The sequence below is a fragment of the Grammomys surdaster genome, unplaced genomic scaffold, assembly GCF_004785775.1.
Source record: "Grammomys surdaster isolate TR1022 unplaced genomic scaffold, NIH_TR_1.0 125284, whole genome shotgun sequence".
Lineage (NCBI taxonomy): Eukaryota > Metazoa > Chordata > Mammalia > Rodentia > Muridae > Grammomys > Grammomys surdaster.
Window position 1 is genome coordinate 452,260 of NW_021620163.1, and position 18,830 is coordinate 471,089.

General features: G+C 33.8%; 3 protein-coding genes across 4 annotated transcripts; 2 read left to right on the top strand and 1 right to left on the bottom strand.

Moving 5' to 3' along the window:
- The first annotated feature begins 1,975 nt into the window (after positions 1-1,975).
- LOC114637435 (max-interacting protein 1-like) lies at positions 1,976-2,988 on the top strand. Its single transcript, XM_028785658.1, is given in 3 exon segments — positions 1,976-2,376; positions 2,681-2,707; positions 2,709-2,988. Coding segments are annotated over 3 exon segments (669 nt in total). The 5' UTR covers positions 1,976-1,978; the 3' UTR covers positions 2,953-2,988.
- A 6,014-nt stretch (positions 2,989-9,002) lies between these two features.
- LOC114637451 (olfactory receptor 4C6-like) lies at positions 9,003-9,911 on the top strand. Its single transcript, XM_028785669.1, has one exon. It carries the CDS (start codon positions 9,003-9,005, stop codon positions 9,909-9,911), a length of 909 nt encoding a protein of 302 aa, XP_028641502.1.
- Positions 9,912-14,479: 4,568 nt separating this feature from the next.
- Positions 14,480-15,831, bottom strand: LOC114637416 (olfactory receptor 4C11-like). 2 transcript variants are annotated; one of them, XM_028785645.1, is made up of 2 exons: positions 15,818-15,831; positions 14,568-15,465 (listed from the first exon to the last, which is right to left on the bottom strand). In XM_028785645.1, the coding sequence occupies exons 1-2, from the start codon at positions 15,829-15,831 to the stop codon at positions 14,568-14,570; spliced, it is 912 nt and encodes a 303-aa protein (XP_028641478.1). The 2 variants fall into 2 exon arrangements, with proteins under 2 accessions (XP_028641477.1, XP_028641478.1); XM_028785644.1 differs by lacking the exon at positions 15,818-15,831 and having other exon boundaries at positions 14,480-15,557.
- Between the last annotated feature and the right edge of the window lie 2,999 nt (positions 15,832-18,830).

An 18,830-nucleotide genomic window follows, 5' to 3' on the forward strand; every position in this document is an offset into this window, starting at 1 on the left:
CTAATTTACTCACTTTAGACAATTTCAATATTCATATAATTGTTTTAACATAATAGCAGAAAATTTATAAGGTTGAAGATTAGTTGTTAGTCACAGTGGTTTTGAAATGTTATTAGATGCTGGTAATTGAAAGATGAACTCATAAACTAAATGACTCTCAAAATGGGAGAGAATGAAGGAGATAGGTCATTGTGATATGTACTTAAGGTCTGTATCTCTCATCTGATCCCATTTTTACTCTCTGCCACCAGTATAAGTAAGCCACTCTGCTTAGCTACAGACTCCATAACATGATACCCAATTGCACCATACATAGACAGAGAAACAGGATATTCATAGACAATGAACTAAAGCCTCTTAAACTATGCAACAAATAATTGTTTATTGCTATAAATTGTTTCCATGAGTTTTAGCTACACTGACAAAACCTGATCAATTCAATCCCAGATCTTCAAGGAAATATGCTCTTCATTATAAACGTAGAGTTTTAATTATTCATTTAAATAGAAACATTACCTAACTATACAGAATAAACTATAACTGCCTTAACATCCTGTGATAGTTGTTTGCCATGTTAGATATAGGGATGTAATCAAGGACAATTGAACTCTGAGCATTGGTAATATATTGCAAAGTATTTAATCAGGAAAAGGTTTAGTTTAAAATAAAAATGTCTTTGAAATATAATACAGAAGCTAATGGTTAATAATATGACTGAAAGGTATAAATATATCAATGAGGAAGCTGTTAATTATGAATAAAGCACATTCTCTTTTGACAACAATCTACTGAGAGTGAATTGATTCTTAGAGATAATATATTGCTTAAGGATTCCAATTTTCAACCATAAAACTGGAGCCTAAACTAACACAAAATAATGTAACTTTTTAAAAAGCATTTGACGTTGTAAATTAATAATATGAGATGAGGCTACATTTTCAATTCAAAAATATGATGTTATGCTATTTTGCAAGCATATTAGCAAAGTTAGATTGAATGCTGAAGATGAGCTAAACAATTTGGGGTATGAGATGTGTTAAACAAAGATGCATTTGTTCTTCTCTCTCTAATTCTCTTTTTCCCTTTTCTTTCTCACTCTGTGTGTATGTAGAAAAAAAAACAAGGTATAAAATCAACTATCTAGTGGTTAGTCATTATTTGGAATGTAGTAAAAATCAGAGAAGCTATGGCGATAGACAATGTCTCTGCACAGAGATCTGGTGTTGAGGGCAGGGAAGGAAGCAGAGGTGAGTTAAATTTTAATACAGAGTATTGTTGCAGTAAAGTAGATAAGTAGAGGAAAGCCTTACTCACCCACTTATCCATCAAGGTTCCAACACTTATTCTATTACAACTTCAAACAGGGCTGAATAATTGTTTAAACACTTCAACCTAAGAAGAATATTTCACATTCAAATCACAATAGCCATTGGGAAAAAAAGAAATTCAAACTGGATCAAAATTTTATTTTACCTCTATTAGAGTGGCAGTCATTAAGAAAACAATTAAGAAATACCCGAGTGTGTAGAAATAGTGGACAATGATGGATACAGTGAAATTAAATTAATTAACTTAATATGCAAATCAGTATTTATATGCCTCAAAAATTAAAAAACATATATATTATATTTTATATATATAATATATATTCCAGTTCTAAATGTTTATTTGAAACATCCCAAGTCTATAGAGATAACTTACAGAAAACCAGTGTTTACTGTGGCAGTCTTCATAATGCAAAGTTATTAAAACAAGCTAGTTGTCCATCAAGAAAATATTATAGGCCCCCGTGATCGCGCGGAGAAGTAAACAAACCGCGCGCGGGCTGCAGGGGCCGCAGCAGGCGCGGCGGGCACGGCTAGGGCGGCGGAGAGCTGGCCCGCCCTCCCGCCGCACAAGTCCGGGGTCATCGTGGGACTGTAGCAGTCTGTGGCGTCTCCTGTCGGCCGGGGGCGGGAGCTCGGAGTCCGTGGAGCGGATGTGGATGATCAATGTGCAGCGCCTGCTGGAGCGCAGGGAGCGAGAGTGTGAATATGGCTACGCCTCATCGTTCCCCTCCATGACCAGCCCCCGGCTACAGCATTCGAAGCCCCCACGGAGGTTTAGCAGGGCACAGAAACACAGCAGCGGGAGCAGCAACACCAGCACTGCCAACAGATCTACACACAATGAGTTGGAAAAGAACCGACGAGCGAACCGACGAGCTCACCTGCGCCTGTGTTTAGAACACTTAAAAGTTCTGACCCCGTTGGGCCCAGACTGCACCAGGCATACTACACTCGGTTTGCTCAACAAAGCCAAAGCACACATCAAGAAACTTGAAGAAGCTGAAAGGAAGAGCCAGCACCAGCTTGAGAACTTGGAACGAGAACAGAGGTTTTTTTTTTTAATAATTTATTTACTTTTTCTCAAATCGTAATTCATTCACACAGGGGTTATAAACACAGAAAGGCAGGATGCGGGGAAGGGTTGACACTGGAGTGTGGGTGTTCAGGGGGAATACAGATATCTTCAGAACCGGGTATTGGCTGGGTGAAGGTTCAGGGGACAGGTCACTATGACTCTGCCTATGACTCACTTGTCCTTATCTAAGTTGGTATTGTCTACCAAGGCTACCTATTTACAAGGTCTATGACTACTCAGGCTGGTAAATTATCACAAAAGCTGCCTGAGAACAGAGATTTTTAAAGCGGTGACTAGAACAGCTTAGGTCCTTATGAGATGGAGCGAATACGAATGGACAGCATTGGATCAGCCATCTCTTCATATCGCTCAGATTCAGAGCGAGAGGAGATTGAAGTGGATGTTGAAAGCACAGAGTTCTCCCATGGAGAAGTGGACAATATCAGTACCACCAGCATCAGTGACATTGACGACCACAGCAGCCTGCAGAGTATTGGGAGTGACGAGGGTTACTCCAGTGCCAGTGTCAAACTCTCCTTCATGTCCTAGAACCCAGCATGACACAGCAGTGCAGGGCGAAGCACTCACTGGACCAATTCAATACCATCTCTCAAATTGGGTTCATAATGCTGTCTCCTCTTTAAAACTAAAAACTATACTTGAACAAAAGGGTCAGAAGACCTGTATTTAAGCAAATACTTAACAAAAAGTGGGGTAGAGCCTCCCCAGTAGAACAAATATTCCTGTATTTGGAAAGAATACAATTTTTAACAGCAGCAGAAAACATGCGTGTGATTATCTTGAGTTGACTTGGTTGACTTAAGAGACAATGGAGACTTCATTCTCCTGTTCTAGTTTGCTCACTCTATGTTGAGCAGACATTTAAGGATAAGGTTATGAACCCTTCCTGAGCTTCTTGGCCCTAGAAACAAAATCAAACTTAGAGTAAGGAAAAGACAGGATAATCAGGCATTAATCTTGGATAGCTAAAGAGCTAGTAAAACTCAGCCTCTGTTTATCATGAAGCCTGTGGATGATCAATTCTTTTTTTTTAAAAAAAATGAATTTTTAAAAAGCCCATATCGTGCTCTACAAAAGGAGAGACTCCCATGAAGCCTTTTGAAAGAGATCACCATGCAGCTCAGATTTCTGTTGGATTCCATGCCAAGCCAGCTAACCTTACCTACATTGTTAGCACTAGAGCAGCCAACCGCACGCCCGCCCACCACCCTTTGGGAACGTAGGGACAGCCCATGCATGACAGCCTGAATCACAGTAGGAAAAGCTCCGTGGGCCTCGGTGTCTGCGAGGATCTGAGAAGTTGTGCAGGCAGTATAGCAGGCCAAGGTCTGAGCCACCGCGGCATTTTTATTTCAGATTTTGATAACTGTTTGTATGTGTTGAAAACCAAAATGACATCTTTTTAAAGCTTGTCCATAAGTAAACATAGATGTCTTTTATAGTGGAATAAACCACGTGGGGAAATCATCTATTTTGATGCAGCATTTGATAACGATAAACACCTCACGCCTCACTCTTCACAGTGCGCAGGAAGGATGAGGTCTGGGCTGGGTAGACGGAGGACAATGCTGTTTTTGGTTTCTTTAGGACCACTCCCCTTTACCAGCTTTTAACCTTCTGATATCCATAGTAGGCACGCTACCCTAGTTAACATAGTTACGTTCTGCGCTTGTCTCATTTAATGTAAAGATTCACATTTTCTACAGGCATTTCCCCCCAGTCCCACTGTGCAGGTGCTATTGTTGCTCTGACAAATACTTTCACAAATGTCATCTTCCAAGTGACTTTCTAGCCTGCACTCTGACGTCATGTGCTCCCTCTGTCTTTCAAACTCTGAGACTTCCCTCAGGGCCACAGCTTCGCCCTGGGAAGCCTTTCTGGAGACCTTACCCCAAGCTGTTTGGGCTTTGTATTCTTTAAATAATTTAACTACCATTCTTAAAAAAAAAAGCTTTATGATTTTCATAATTTATTACTGATTTTAATGGGTTGTTAATTTCAGTCCTGTAGTTTTATTTTATGTTTAGATAGGACTGGGCAAGGAAAAAGAAAATAAAAACAACCATATTTAGCAGTGCAAAAAAGATATTATAGATGTATGCCCCCTGGAATTTTATTCAGCCACAAAAATCCATTGAAAATAAATAATACTGAGGATATTCGTATTCATATTAAAGTGAATTATGTATTGCATAGGAAGATAAATATTGTGGAGTGTCTCTCAATTTTATATATATATAAAATTATATATATGTATATATATGCAGTTTTTTAAGAAAAAGGGTATAGTGGTAGGAAGGGGAATAATGGGATGAGGAGCCAGAAAAAGTTGAGAGAATGGGAGGCAACATAAGGAACGTGGCCCATGTACATGCACTTATATGAAAATGCCCTTATTCAGCAAAGTTATTGTATGTGAAATGATATACACTAATTAAATTGTAGAAGTCATGCAAGTAGAAAAAATTTATAAAATAGAGAGCTATCATTTATGTTATTGCTTCTTTATAATTTTTTATTTTTGTTACATATATGGAAATGTTCACAGTTTTATGCCTTCAATGTCCAGAAATGGCATATTTCACCAAATGAAGTATTATCTTGTTCTGGTCCCAGGAAAATTCTCACCCTTGAGAATATTCTATTATTATAGTTGGTTCGTGAAAATGTATTAAATATGAATCTTCATTAGTATAGGACAAGTCTCAAGGGATTAATCCGGGATAAGGCAAGTCGGCCTCAAGTCTGCATCCTATGCTCTCACAGCCTCCAGTACATTCAGTGAAGAACAGAAATCCATCGTCAAATAAGCAAAATAAAACATTCTGCTTTATACACAAACACAATCATCTGGAAATAGATAATGAATATGCAATGAGCTAGTAAGTTCTTGACTTTCTTTGTTATTTACTTGTGAGGCAGTATGTCACTTGGTGACTTAGAAATGTTATTTTTCTGTTAGATTTAGAAATCCTTAAATTCCCTCCTTTAGTTCTTTCTCTTAGCACAATAAAAGTTCTATGTTTACATTTAATGATATTTGAATAATTTGATGACCTATCCCATTGATAAAGATTTCTATGTTGTCAGAAAATAGAAATTAGGATAATTCATTAGTTCTTAGTTTCTCTGAGGAAGTTTCCTTTATAGCATAGCTTAGAGTCTTAGCCTGTTCCCCATTTCTGAAGAGCTGAAAAAACAATCATCTCATTAGTGGATTAATATTTCATGTTTAGATTCTATCATTGTATGGAATTGGAACATATAAAGTAGTTTCAAAATATGGTAAATAACCTCACCTTGACTTGTTCTGAAGTATTGAAAAATTTTCTGGATATGACAGGACCACTGGTTCATGAGCTCATGACAGTTTTTATTGCCAGCACAAGATCAACAAAGCATTATAAAATGGAGTACAAAGGGCTTCTTGTGAGAGTCCCTACCCTTAACTGAGGAGTTATGGGCACCAAATGGCTTCCAGGGAAGAGACAGTATGTTTTCTTTAACTGTGTAGTTTCTGGTAGGTCAAACAAGGTCCAGTATAGCCATAATTATATTGGTAGTACAAGCTGGATCAACAGTTTATAAAATCAAGTAAAAGATAAAACGAAGTTGAGAGGTGTAGAGGTGTAGAGAGATATACTACTGTAAAAAATATGTCATTCCTTCACTCTCAATACTTGTTTTCTTACTCTATGGTAATGTTTGTTTTCTGAGTATGACATACAGTTAAAACTTGTGCTCTTCATTGAATTAGATCAAGTACTTTTAGTCTAAGTTTGAACATTTAAGTTTGAACGTTTAAAAATTAAGTAAGCAAGTCTCTAATATATAACTACCAATGAAAATGCTATCCAAAAGGAGATGTTTGCCGGTGATGCTTTGTTTTATTTGGTTGGCTAAGGTTTCCTTTGCTGTTGCTCTGATTTCATTATAATCATTATTTTGCAATAATTTTTTTTATTTTGTCTTTCATGCTACCTATCTTCATATACTTTTTTCTGTTTTCCTCTCTTGATTTATGTATATCTTTCTCATGTATAATTATATTTTATTTCTCATATCTTTATTATTTAATTAAGTTATTTTTTTACAGTCCAGTCATTATCACCTACCCATTCAGGCCTCTGACAGTTCCTCATCTTAATAAATTTTTTTAGTTAGTTAATTAGTTTCTTTACTTTAAGTTAGGGCCTCACTTTATAGGCAGACAGGCTGAGAAGAAGCTTGCAAACCTCCTGCCTTGCTCACCTGAATGCTATGATTTCAGACATGAGTTAAAATGGCATTTCTTTTGTGATATTTGTCTCTGATCCCTGAAAAGAAAAGAAAATCTATTTATTTCTCTGACAGTTGTAGTACTAGACAACATTATATATGGATGACTATTTTAATTTAGGAAATGTTTATTTCTAAGATCTTTGAATGTACTAAAACACAACATCTAAATGTAATTGTTCAATATGCAAGAATAGCTACTGTGATCTATAGTGACCATGGTCACACAGAGTAGGTAATATCACTAATTTGCACACTCTCATGATGACAGTCATGCTACCACTGGCTGTAAGACACTACCTTTCTCTATGGCTTGTTTTTATAATTGTAACCTCATCACTTTTTTCTGTCAAATTCTTTGAAGTTAGTTGTGCTTCCCCTTCTTCCTAGCACTTTGCTTTTAAAGAACAAAAATCTAAGCAAGTATTTGTATTAATGGTGTGTTTTAAGATTTCAGTGATTAATTTAAGTGTAGTATTGAAAGATCATAGTGCATTGCAGACAGTTTATATACTCAAATTAAATCCTGAGGGAAAAATAATCACATATGTGCATTTGTACACACACACACACACACACACACATGTGCACACACGTACACAAACACCAAACACACTCAAATAGATGTATGCAACAAGGGAAGAGGAGAGAGACAGAGAGAGAGAGAGAGAGAGAGAGAGAGAGAGAGAATTCCAATCCAAGCTACAGCACTCAGTAGCTTTGAAGATGGTAGAAAAATTTCTTATGAAGAAAAATTTCTTGTGTGGTTTTGATAATTTATTAATTCGTCAACCTAGAGAAAATATTTTCTATAGTCTTTTATCAATTGAGATGTTCTCCAAAAACAATACAATTGTGTCACTTTCATAGTGTAATAAGTAAAAGCGATAAAATTTTAAAAATAAGAAAAATGATTTAAAGAAATATAAAAGACAGCCAGGTATTTCATACATTAAGGTATTTCACACATTAATGATAGGAATGAACCTAAGTAGTCTGAATCAATACTTACAAGTAAATTGCTCATATAGGTTGTGAAAAGTGTCTTTCATAAATACTTTTGTCAGATTCACCAATGTGAACACACTGTTCATTCGTGTAAACAAGGATGGAGAATTTTTGACTGAAGCAAAATTATTAAAAATCAGAAAATTAAAATGACAAATGTTTATATACTGGCAAGGAATGACATCTGTCCTGAGAAGCTATTTATGAAATTACATATTATAGACACATTTGCATATGTATTGTGGCATAATTGTTGTCTTTAGATTATTAAAATGCTGCTTCTACATTTAAAATTAAATGTATATATTAAAGAATAAACCAGTGCTAATGAATCACGCAGCTGAGATGGTTTGCAGAAGTCACATTCGATCCTGATGTTCATGACTCCAGGACTGTGCCCTCTGAACTCCTCCTTGAACTGTCCCTTCTTCCCTCCTCTGGGCACTTGTTCCTGCTGCTCCCTCTGTGGGAAGTCACACCAAGCATTTCTTTCTCCTCATTATCATATTTCTTTGAGCCTTTCAGTTTCAAGGGATGTACTTTGTCACTATTTTTTTCATTCCTTCAGTTCATTTATTTCCATTTCCACTATTTTTACTATATGAGTCACTTACAAACATAAAGTAAGTCTAAAAACCTTGTGGATCAAACTACTGTTTGCTTAAATAAATGTTTTCAGAGTATACTGACAAATAAATGATTGTTTTCTAAGGAGGGGCAGGAAAAGGAGGAATAGAAGCAGAGGTAACTACAATTGGAACATGTAATATTAAAAATATTTTCAAGAAAAGAAAAAATAAGTCAATTTACTGAATTTTCTTACATATAAAATCATAACATGCTGCAATATGCTTGGTTCATTATATATCAAAACAGTGAGCCTCAGTCTCTTTGATTTTGAAAAGAACACTAACTACTCATAATGATCAAGACTAGTTGTATACTAATAAGTGCCATAAGCACAAAGAAGAGAGAAGACGCTTTTTAACCTGAAAGAAAAGTTATGTTCAAGACAAATTCATGTATAGGTTAACCAATAACAAACTATGTAGCCAAAGATACCCTTGAACTTCTGGCCTTTCTGGGTCCAACATGCAAATACTAAGATTATAGCCATGTGTCACCATACAGGCTTTTATGAATAAACTATTCTATCATATATAGCAAAATGTCCAGCAATATGGAAATTCAGTATGAGATCTAGTGAATTAAAAGATCAATAATGATTAATTTTAAATCACACTTCTTTTTAGGTTCTACAGCTCTGAGATGGAACTCTAAGCACAAGATAAATGGGAAACCAAAACAATGTGACCGAGTTCATACTTTTGGGTCTTACAGAGAACCAGGACCTTCGGAAACTGTTTTCTGTTGTGTTTCTAATTATGTATGTTGTAATGGTGTTAGGAAATATGCTCATTATGGTGACCATGATCACAAGCCAGAGTTTAAGATTACCTATGTACTTTTTCCTCACATTTTTGTCCCTAGTAGACACTGCATATTCTTCTGTAATTGCCCCAAAGCTGATTTTAGATTCCCTTTCTGAAACTACTATTATCTCCTTTGAAGGATGTATGGCCCAGCTTTTTGCAGAACATTTCTTAGGAGGTGTGGGGATCATTTTGCTTATTGTGATGGCCTATGATCGTTACGTGGCCATATGTAAACCTCTTCACTACATGAACATCATGAGTCCTCGGATGTGTTGTATAATGTTGGCAGGAACTTGGGTAGGGGGATTAGCACATGCAACTATTCAGCTTATTTTCATGTATCAAATACCTTTCTGTGGTCCTAATATTATAGATCACTTTTTGTGTGATTTGTTTCAGTTGCTGACATTGGCCTGCATGGATACCCACACACTGGGTCTCATTGTCATCTTCAACAGTGGGGTGATGTGTATGGCTATCTTCATTATTCTAATTGGCTCTTATATAACTATCCTGTGTTCTCTGAATACTCATAACTCTGAAGGGAGACGCAAAGCCCTCTCCACCTGTGGCTCCCACATCACAGTGGTTGTGTTGTTCTTTGTACCATGTATTTTCTTGTACGTGAGGCCTGTGTCTACCTACCCCATAGACAAGGCCATGGCTGTGTCAGATTCAATTGTCACACCCATGTTGAACCCTTTGATCTACACATTGAGGAATAAAGAGGTGAAAAATGCTATGAAGAAACTTTGGAGGAAATAAAAGACTTTCTTTCCAAGTAACATTTTTGCTAAACATCATGAATGTAATAAGAAAAATACAGTTTCAGAAATGAACAATAAATAAAATTGCCCATCTTTCCCTGAAAACCAGGGTGGTGTTTTATGTTTATTACAATATGAAAATTTCTGCTATGATTTAGACTATTTGAAATATAGGATATATGAATTTTCCTGCACTGTACATCTACTTTGCTTCCCCAAATCTGAACAACCCCTTTCGTTTTAGAATTCTGTTGTCCACCTTTCTTCTGCTTTTGTTTCTAAAGAACATATTGTGTTCTCCAACATTGTATGAAACAATGCTTATTAATGCATCAATGTTTCTAATCAATATTCAAATAAAACATTAACTGAGTGTTGTTTTTCAGTAAATTGGCCTGGATCAGCACTATATGGTTCTTTCATTTCTGCCATAAATTTTCTTTATACAATGAGGATGGAACACTGACTCTTACATCATGGACAAGTATTCTACCACTGAGCTGTGGCCTCTGCTAATGACATTATTCTTAATCTGAATGTCTCTGTTAACTTAGTATAATGATCAAGAATATATTATCAATACAATCTCAATAAGCATGTAAATTTTAATTAAAAAATAACCCAAACATAAGATTGGTCAATAAGTTTGCAGGAGTAGTGTTCTACCTTGATTTCTAGTGAAGGTAGTTAATATTAGGGGATTTCTGATGATTTCAACTCAGAGATGGAATTTCAGATATATTGTTCTTTTTTATTGTGATTTCTTCAGAACAAATCAATAGATGAAGTAATCAGTGCTATCATAACCATGAAAACCAATATTTGACAAAAGTATAAGAATGCAAACAACCATATTACTATTAGTGGAATAAAAATTCTATAGGTAGAAACAAGTGAGTAAATTACCACAGTACATTCAAGAAAATATAAGACCCAGTAGGTAAAGGAAAACATTCCACACATTCAGTGTAAGAAGTAGAGTTATATAGGTGGCAATGCAGTTGCCTTTATATCTGTTGGAAGAAAAGGGTCATTATCATCTTGTCAAAGTGACCCAACATTGAAACATGTTTTATGACATTGATTGAGTTCACTTATTTTCCGTAATATATTTGAGCAGAAAATATGTATGAGTTCTAATGTATCTTCCATTTGTCATTTCCTTCTCAACTGCAAAGCAATGTTTATAGAACTTTTAAAAATATTTCATGATAATATATCTATACATCTTTATACTTATTGTTCTATTTCACAATAGTGAACAAAAATTCTACTAGCAATATGATTGTTTTGATCTCTGTAAAAACCTTCAAAATTATTTTAATTTTTAATCACAAAATGGAAACATTGGGAAGCATTTTAAACTGAATCATTGACTTAACATTTGTTTAATAGGTAGGGACTAATAATTTGATAAAGCTCACCCATCAAAGAGTATGACATTAGCTAATTTTTATAGTTCAAATATTTTTTGTTTCATTTTACAAATTTGATCCACTTGTCAGTTTGCTTGCTAATTAAGCAAACACAAATAAATTTCATTGAATGCTGAATATGGTTTCTCATTCCTCTATTTCCTGCAATCAGGAAGAAATCAAGGCATGCAGATTTCTGTGGGTTTGTTGTGAGATTGCTTTATAAAATGAGTCTGAGAACATCCAAAATTTCAAAATTAAACAAAAACAAAAATATTAACTTTTAATTAATCGATATTCTCATTATGTTTTCAAAGATAACATTTAGCACATTTGATCTACATAACTAATGTGTGTCTCTCTTATCAGTGTAAATAGATCAACACTTAGCATTGACACAGTTCATATATATATATATATATCCATCAAGCAATAAATTTAAAAGTTTAACTATATAACATATGAAATAGCAAGATATCTTCAAGTCTGCCTATTTCCATGATGATAAAAGTATATTACAAATACTTGAATATAAATCAATAGTTCAAACAATGTGTCCCTGTCTTCTACATAGAAATTGTCTTTCTCATTTTCAGATTTTAGACCTTAGCTGAAGATTGAGAGTCATTTTTAATACCTTGAAAATGTGAAAGTTTTGACACTTACTTTATAATATTTGAATATATTGTGTCACGTGATAATTATAAAAATTGAGTAAAGTATTATGTTTTAACACATTGTAATGTTATGCATGCAAACATGCATAATATGTAAGTTTTAACTATGTGTAATGACTAGAACAGGGAAATGGGCATATTCATCACCTCAAACAGTTATAACTTCTTTGTAGTGGTAACACTCTTAACTTTTTCTACCAGCTAATTTGAAATAACTAGTTAGTTTGTGTATTTCATTGATATAGAACTACGCTGTAAGAAAAAAAGCAATGGAGGGCAGACAATAACTCGATTTTCATTAGTTCATATTATTAATATCATTCATATAATTATAGAAAATATTATGGTAAAATTAAGCTGAAGACAGAATGGTTTATTTTGTCCCTCAGCTTGAGGATATTGTCCTTATATAACAAGAGAGTCATGATGGCAATAGCCTATGGCAACGAAAGACACTGCATCCACAGTCAGTAAGCAAAGACAGACAAAACAAAATCCTCCTCTTTTTACTCAGTCCAAAAGACCTCAGGCCATGGAGTCAGCAATATCTACAGATAAGATGTGTCTTCCCACCTAATTAACATAAGCTGGATCATCCCATACTAGCATGCTCAGATGAATAGCTTCTAGGACATTCCAAATTGTTTTAGTGACAATAAACATTGCAGCTGGCATTGATACTTTTAAATTGAACATTTAAGTTTCAAATGAAGGTCTTATTTAATAGTTGGGAATTTGGAATTCCATGTTAACTAATGTTGAGAAGATTCTTCATTACACTATGTGAGTTTACATTTAAAGATTGATAAACAGGCATTTATTACATAAAATTTGAAGGAGTATCAAAAGTTGAGAAATAAATGTTTATCAGTTTCTGACCTACTCACTTAAGTGTTTATGTTTTAAAATCTTCATGAGTATTGAAAACAAAACTCAAAGTTATAAAATAATGAAAATTATGGATATTAATCTGGAAATCGTATAGACAAAAATTGACATTTGTGAATAGGAGCCTAGAAAGTCTGAGAAATATTTGTTGGGGATATCAATGCTTACTCTGCTATAACTTCTTCATAATGAAATTGTTAGAAAAAATTTGCATGGTAGTAAGCCAGTGCCATAATATGGAAAGTATGCATGTCTACACAGTACAGTATCCTTTTCATCATCCTTTTCTTATTTGTTCTCAGAATAACACCCAAAGCCTTCTGAATAGTAACTAATAGCTGCCTCCCACTGAATTATACACCAGCAAGTTATCATCAATTGAAGTGGTACTTGTGTATTTTAATATACCTTTAATGTACTTGTGCATTTTAATGTGGTAATGAAATAGGATAGCTATATTTTATTGTTATATAAAGAAGCCAGAATGAATGTGAATTATAATTGTACTGATTGCATCATATCAAAAATGAAAATACATCATTTAAAACAGTAATATAGCTAAAGGTTTAAAGGGAATAAACTCTAGATCTGATTTTCATCACTGAAAATATAAATTTCTTATTTACATGTACTATTTATAGCTAACAAACAAATCCTCTTGTGTCATTTCTGATATTCATAGGGTGCTAATAAGTTCACCTACTCTAGACTAAAATATTCATATCCAGAGATTTCACTTATTTTTCCAGGTATTTATATACTTCAACAATAAGGGTGATGATTTTCTTTTACTCTACCTAGAGAGAATCAAGATTCCTGTATGTCTCCCCCACCCTTCTATCCTTGTGCTTATCTCTCCCACCCTATTAAACAATGGACCTCCTCTGCCCTACTTTTGCAATGGAAATATAAAAGAACTCTAGTTTACATCCAAGCAAAAGACTTCTTTTGTCACCACTCACAGTGGGGGGGGGGGGGGGGTTGGGGGGGGGCGGGGTGTCACTATCTTTTCACTGAGGTCTACATTTTCTGTGCATTTGAAGTTCTGGTGTACATCAATTTTCTATTACTGGAATCCCCCATGGAGACAAGAAGGTTTTGATTTCTAAAATTATGTTTTCTAATTCTTAGTTTGTCAAGATAACAATTCTGTTTTGTGTGGATTTTTTATAGATTATCTATATGAATAATTTCACAATAGACTAGGATAAAGTCTTTGAAAGTAACATACCTTCACAGTTTCACATCAATATTATTATTGATTAATTAGTTATTTACCTATCCATATATGCGTGTTTATGTGCAAGTATGTGTGCATGTGTGTGTACAATATTATTTATTAAGCTTCTTGCATGTATTTACTTTTATAAGTATATTTATATATGTGTACACATGGCATGTATAAGGAGGCCAGAGAACAACATATGGGAATTTATTCACTCTTTTAATTATATGAGATTCTGGGACTGTTGTCTAAGTCTTCAAGCTTGGTGGAAAGCACATCTAATCAGTAAGCTATCTCACAGGTCCCAGACTATTATTTCTACACACATATACAAGACAGATATCTTGATCATATATTCTCAGTAATTCTTTATTTTTCTAATCCATGTTTCAAAATTAGCTTCTTAGTAGTTATAATTGGAATCCTCATATATTCTTTATCAACTATAGTCATATTTTAATACCCCATAACTTTTTCATGGCATTTTTTACCTCAGCATTCCTAAGAGTATAAATAAGAGGGTTAAGCAAAGGTGTTCCAATTGTATAAAACACAGACACCATCTTGTCTATAGAAAAAGTGGTTGGTGGACGTGTGTATATAAATATACAGGGACCAAAAAATATGACCATTACAATGAAATGAGAAGTGCATGTAGACAAGGCCTTTCTTCTTCCTTCTGCACTGTGGTTTCTCAGAGAGTATAAGATGACAATATAGGAGATAAGCAGTACTATGAAACTTACTGTGCATATGGCACCACTATTAGACACAACTAACAAATTTATCACGTAGGTATCCATGCAGGCAAGTTTCAACAAGGGCTGTAAATCACAGAAATAGTGATCAATAACATTTGGGCCACAGAATGGTAATCTTAAGGCCAAGAAAATCTGTGCTGAAGAGTGAATACAAGACCCTACCCAGGCAAGAATCACTAATATGCCACAGATATGCTGGCTCATTATGGTTGTATATCTTAGAGGCTTACAGATTGCTACATAGCGGTCAGAGGCCATGAGGATAAGCACAAAGATCTCCATGCACCCAAAGAAGTGAACTGCAAAGACCTGAGTCATACACTCATTGTAGGTAATAATTTTTTGTGGGGAAAGGGAGTCCACGATCAATCTAGGTGCTGTAGTTGTAGAGAACCAAGCATCAGCAAAAGACAAATAGAAGAGGAAAAAGTACATGGGACTCCCAAGTGTCTGACTCATCTTAATGGTTACCATGATGATAAAGTTTCCCAGCAATGTCATAAGGTAAAGAACCAAGAAGACTCCAAATATTGCCTTCTGTTTTTCTGGATCCTTAGTCAACCCAAAGAGAATGAATTCAGTGATGCTATTGTTATACATTATGTGAATGGCTGCAGTAGGTAGGAGATGGCTGAAAAATGTTTAACCTGCAAAGAAAGAAATTACATATTGAAATCAATGTCCAGATGCTGAAATTCCTTGATTCTCTCCCATGCTGCTAATCTTATTTGCCTTTGTCATGAAATCTCTGAAGAATTTTTTTTTTAATTTCATCTTAGATACCTATGTCTCAATGCAATTTCCATTACTGAATTGGATCAAAGTTTTTGAATTTGAGGAATGAAAAATATTAATGTTGTTAGGTATTTTGATTCCTGTTGATATACTAAAGTATAGTTTGTTCTTCCTTTGAAAATGTGACTTAGTTATTAGAAAACTTAAGGAAAAACATTATGTGTCTGTTGGGTATGTTGGGAAAGTATAAGCCCAAACACTATTTTACCCAATCTGAGGGCTTTGACAAAAATGAATATTTTATCTATAAATAGATTCACATGTACATGTGGACCCCTTGCTCATTTTTACCCTGTGCTCTGTAATAATAAAAGTATTATTTAATGCAATGATCTACTAAGATTAGTAATTCCATTCTAACAAGTATCTCAACTGAATTCACTCATCTTTCTATTTACTGTTCTTGTCTCCTTTTGCTCCTGGATAAATTATTCTCAAGAAAATGTTTTTGATCATATTTTAATAGTACCATTCATATTCTGTATACCATTTTACTGTTGCCATGAAAAGAAACTAAAGATTTGGACCATAATTTAAAGTTGTTAAATCAATGAAAAATACATTTTAGTATAATATTAGAAATGTAAGTTTATTACATTTAGGTTTATTCCATTAGAAAACTAAGATTTCCTACCTGTAAATTTGAACTTTTATTAGAGATTTTGATTTTTTAAACTTGAAAAATGCTCTTTACAATAATATATGTTTACATATATATGTATATATATATATAATCTAAATTATCCTTTTTTCAAATTTATGTAAAAAATACCTTTGTTACAATGTTATGTTTGATATTTTCTTTTAATTGCATATTCTAATATTTGTAACTTATGTGAGTAAAAAAAGAAATCCTTAATTTAACTTCATTGCCTCTCTTTGACTATCATTTATATAAAATTATTCTTAAGTTTATAACTCATTTATATGTGTTTTTCTCTCATTCATTCTGTGTGTGCATGTGCACATACATGTGTGCACGTATGTGTGTGTTTGTGTGTGTGATGTGTGGGTATGTGTACAGGTACAGTCATGAATTCCATTCCTTTCACCATGTGGATCCAAGGGATGGATCTGAGATTTTAGGTGTGGCAGCCTCTCTTTACCTGATAATTCATTTCAATGGCTGTGTTTCTATGCTTTACAATCATAACTATCAATTTAAATTCAACAGTATGATAATATATTGTTTGAGACATAGCATTTCTTATAATATTGTTGCATTTAATTTATAAATAATAATTTTATAATATATAACAATTTCTGAAGCATAGGTAAATGTAACTAAAGCTAAATGAATCACTGTTATTGATAAAAATAGCTGGTTTTCAACACTTTATAATGTAGTTTACAATTAGCTTATTTTTGAATGATTTGTGGTTGTTATGAAATCACCAAAGCATACTGAATATCATTGGAAAATTAAATGTAATTGACTTTGAATTCATACTTCTGCTGTGCACAAAGAAGCACCTTGAGATTCTTATATAAGCATCCAGAGAGATTTGTGCATATTTATATCTGTGAATCTTTGTATCCTTATTTTATAGAAAAGTACGGCCATAACTGTAGGACTCATGACTTTTCAGAGAAGCCAAGGTTTATGACAAATTTACCTTATAATGTTATTTTGCTTGAATTAACTGATATTAATAAAATATATCTCATTAAACTCATGTGACTTTTATAGAAACTACTTATATTTTAATTTTTTCATAGAAATGTTACACTTCTCCTAATCTTTTAAAGGCATTTATCAATCTTGATATTTGCTTGGATAAATTTCAATATAGCAAAATAAGGAATTTTTGGCTAAGAATGATATTTTCTTTTGTCTGTATTTCCTGTTTTAACATCTTTACATGTCATACAGTCCAATTTCTTAATTTCTCTACTTTAGTCCTTTACAATCTGATTTAAAATATAATGATCATTCTTTACTCTTCCGTAGTTATCTTTGGTTTCAAAGGATAAATCCAAAGAGTGGGAGGAGGTAAAACTAATAAAAACATACTGTATGATTTACTTATATCATTTCAAGAAAAATGGTATAAGGCACTACTTTTAGCATTTGAAGGATAGAAATCATCTTCAGATAGAATAAAAACAATTTCTCCCTGATATAATACTTAGAGAGGAACTTATAATTGCTTAAAGAGATGAATTAAAACATCAAACGACAGAGGTCAGTTTCCAGTCAGATTCTTAGTGAAAGAGTTAGAGAAGTGTGCCACCTTGATGAGCTGACTCAAAAAACAAAAATTGCCCATTGAAGTTAAAAAAATTTGAGCAACACAATATCCACATGTAATCCACATACTTAATTCAACAATCTCTTTGACTAGGTATAAAGATTAGTTGACTCACTATAAACTAAATATGTAGATATGTGCCTGTCTGCTCCCATACCGCTGCTGTGGTGACTTTCTTCACTGGCTCTTCAATCATATCCTCCCCTTTCATAAAACGTGTATTTCTAGTGGTTTATTTGCTCAATTTTTCATTATTTTAAATCCAAATTTTTTATGTGGCTGAAATAAAATCATCCTTAGTGAATTTAATATCTTTCCTGCAGTAGCCATGAAAGAGAAATGACTTTTAAGGCTTTTATTAACTATAGAAACACAAACATTCAAAAATTGCATAGTATCTTGAAAACAGATCTTTATAATGAAAGTAAAATTGAAACATGTTTAGTCTAATAGTGTAAATTTGGGTGATATGAAAGTTAGAGAAAAATTATCATTTGTGACAAAAGTAATGAAATCACATTTAATGGTAATGAGAAGGAAAATCATTTTCAGGCAAACAAATAAATATAATTTCCTCTAGGTAGCAGACTCAAAAACATAGAATGGTTTAGAAATGTAAGTAGTTTCTTGGAAGAAATTCATGAAAGCAAGGTGAAGAATTTTGTGTCTCTTTTCATTATTAAATTATAAAATTGGAGGACACACTATTAAGTTTGATTCACCAAGAAGTGGTAAGATACTCCCCAGGAAAAGGTACTGCCTTCAAATCTGAGGACCTGAGTTTGATCCCAGAAACTACAAGATAGGAATCAGCTGATTCCTCTAAGAAGCCCTGTGACTTTCACAGATTCACCCCAGTGCACATACACACACACACACACACACACACACACACACAGAGAGA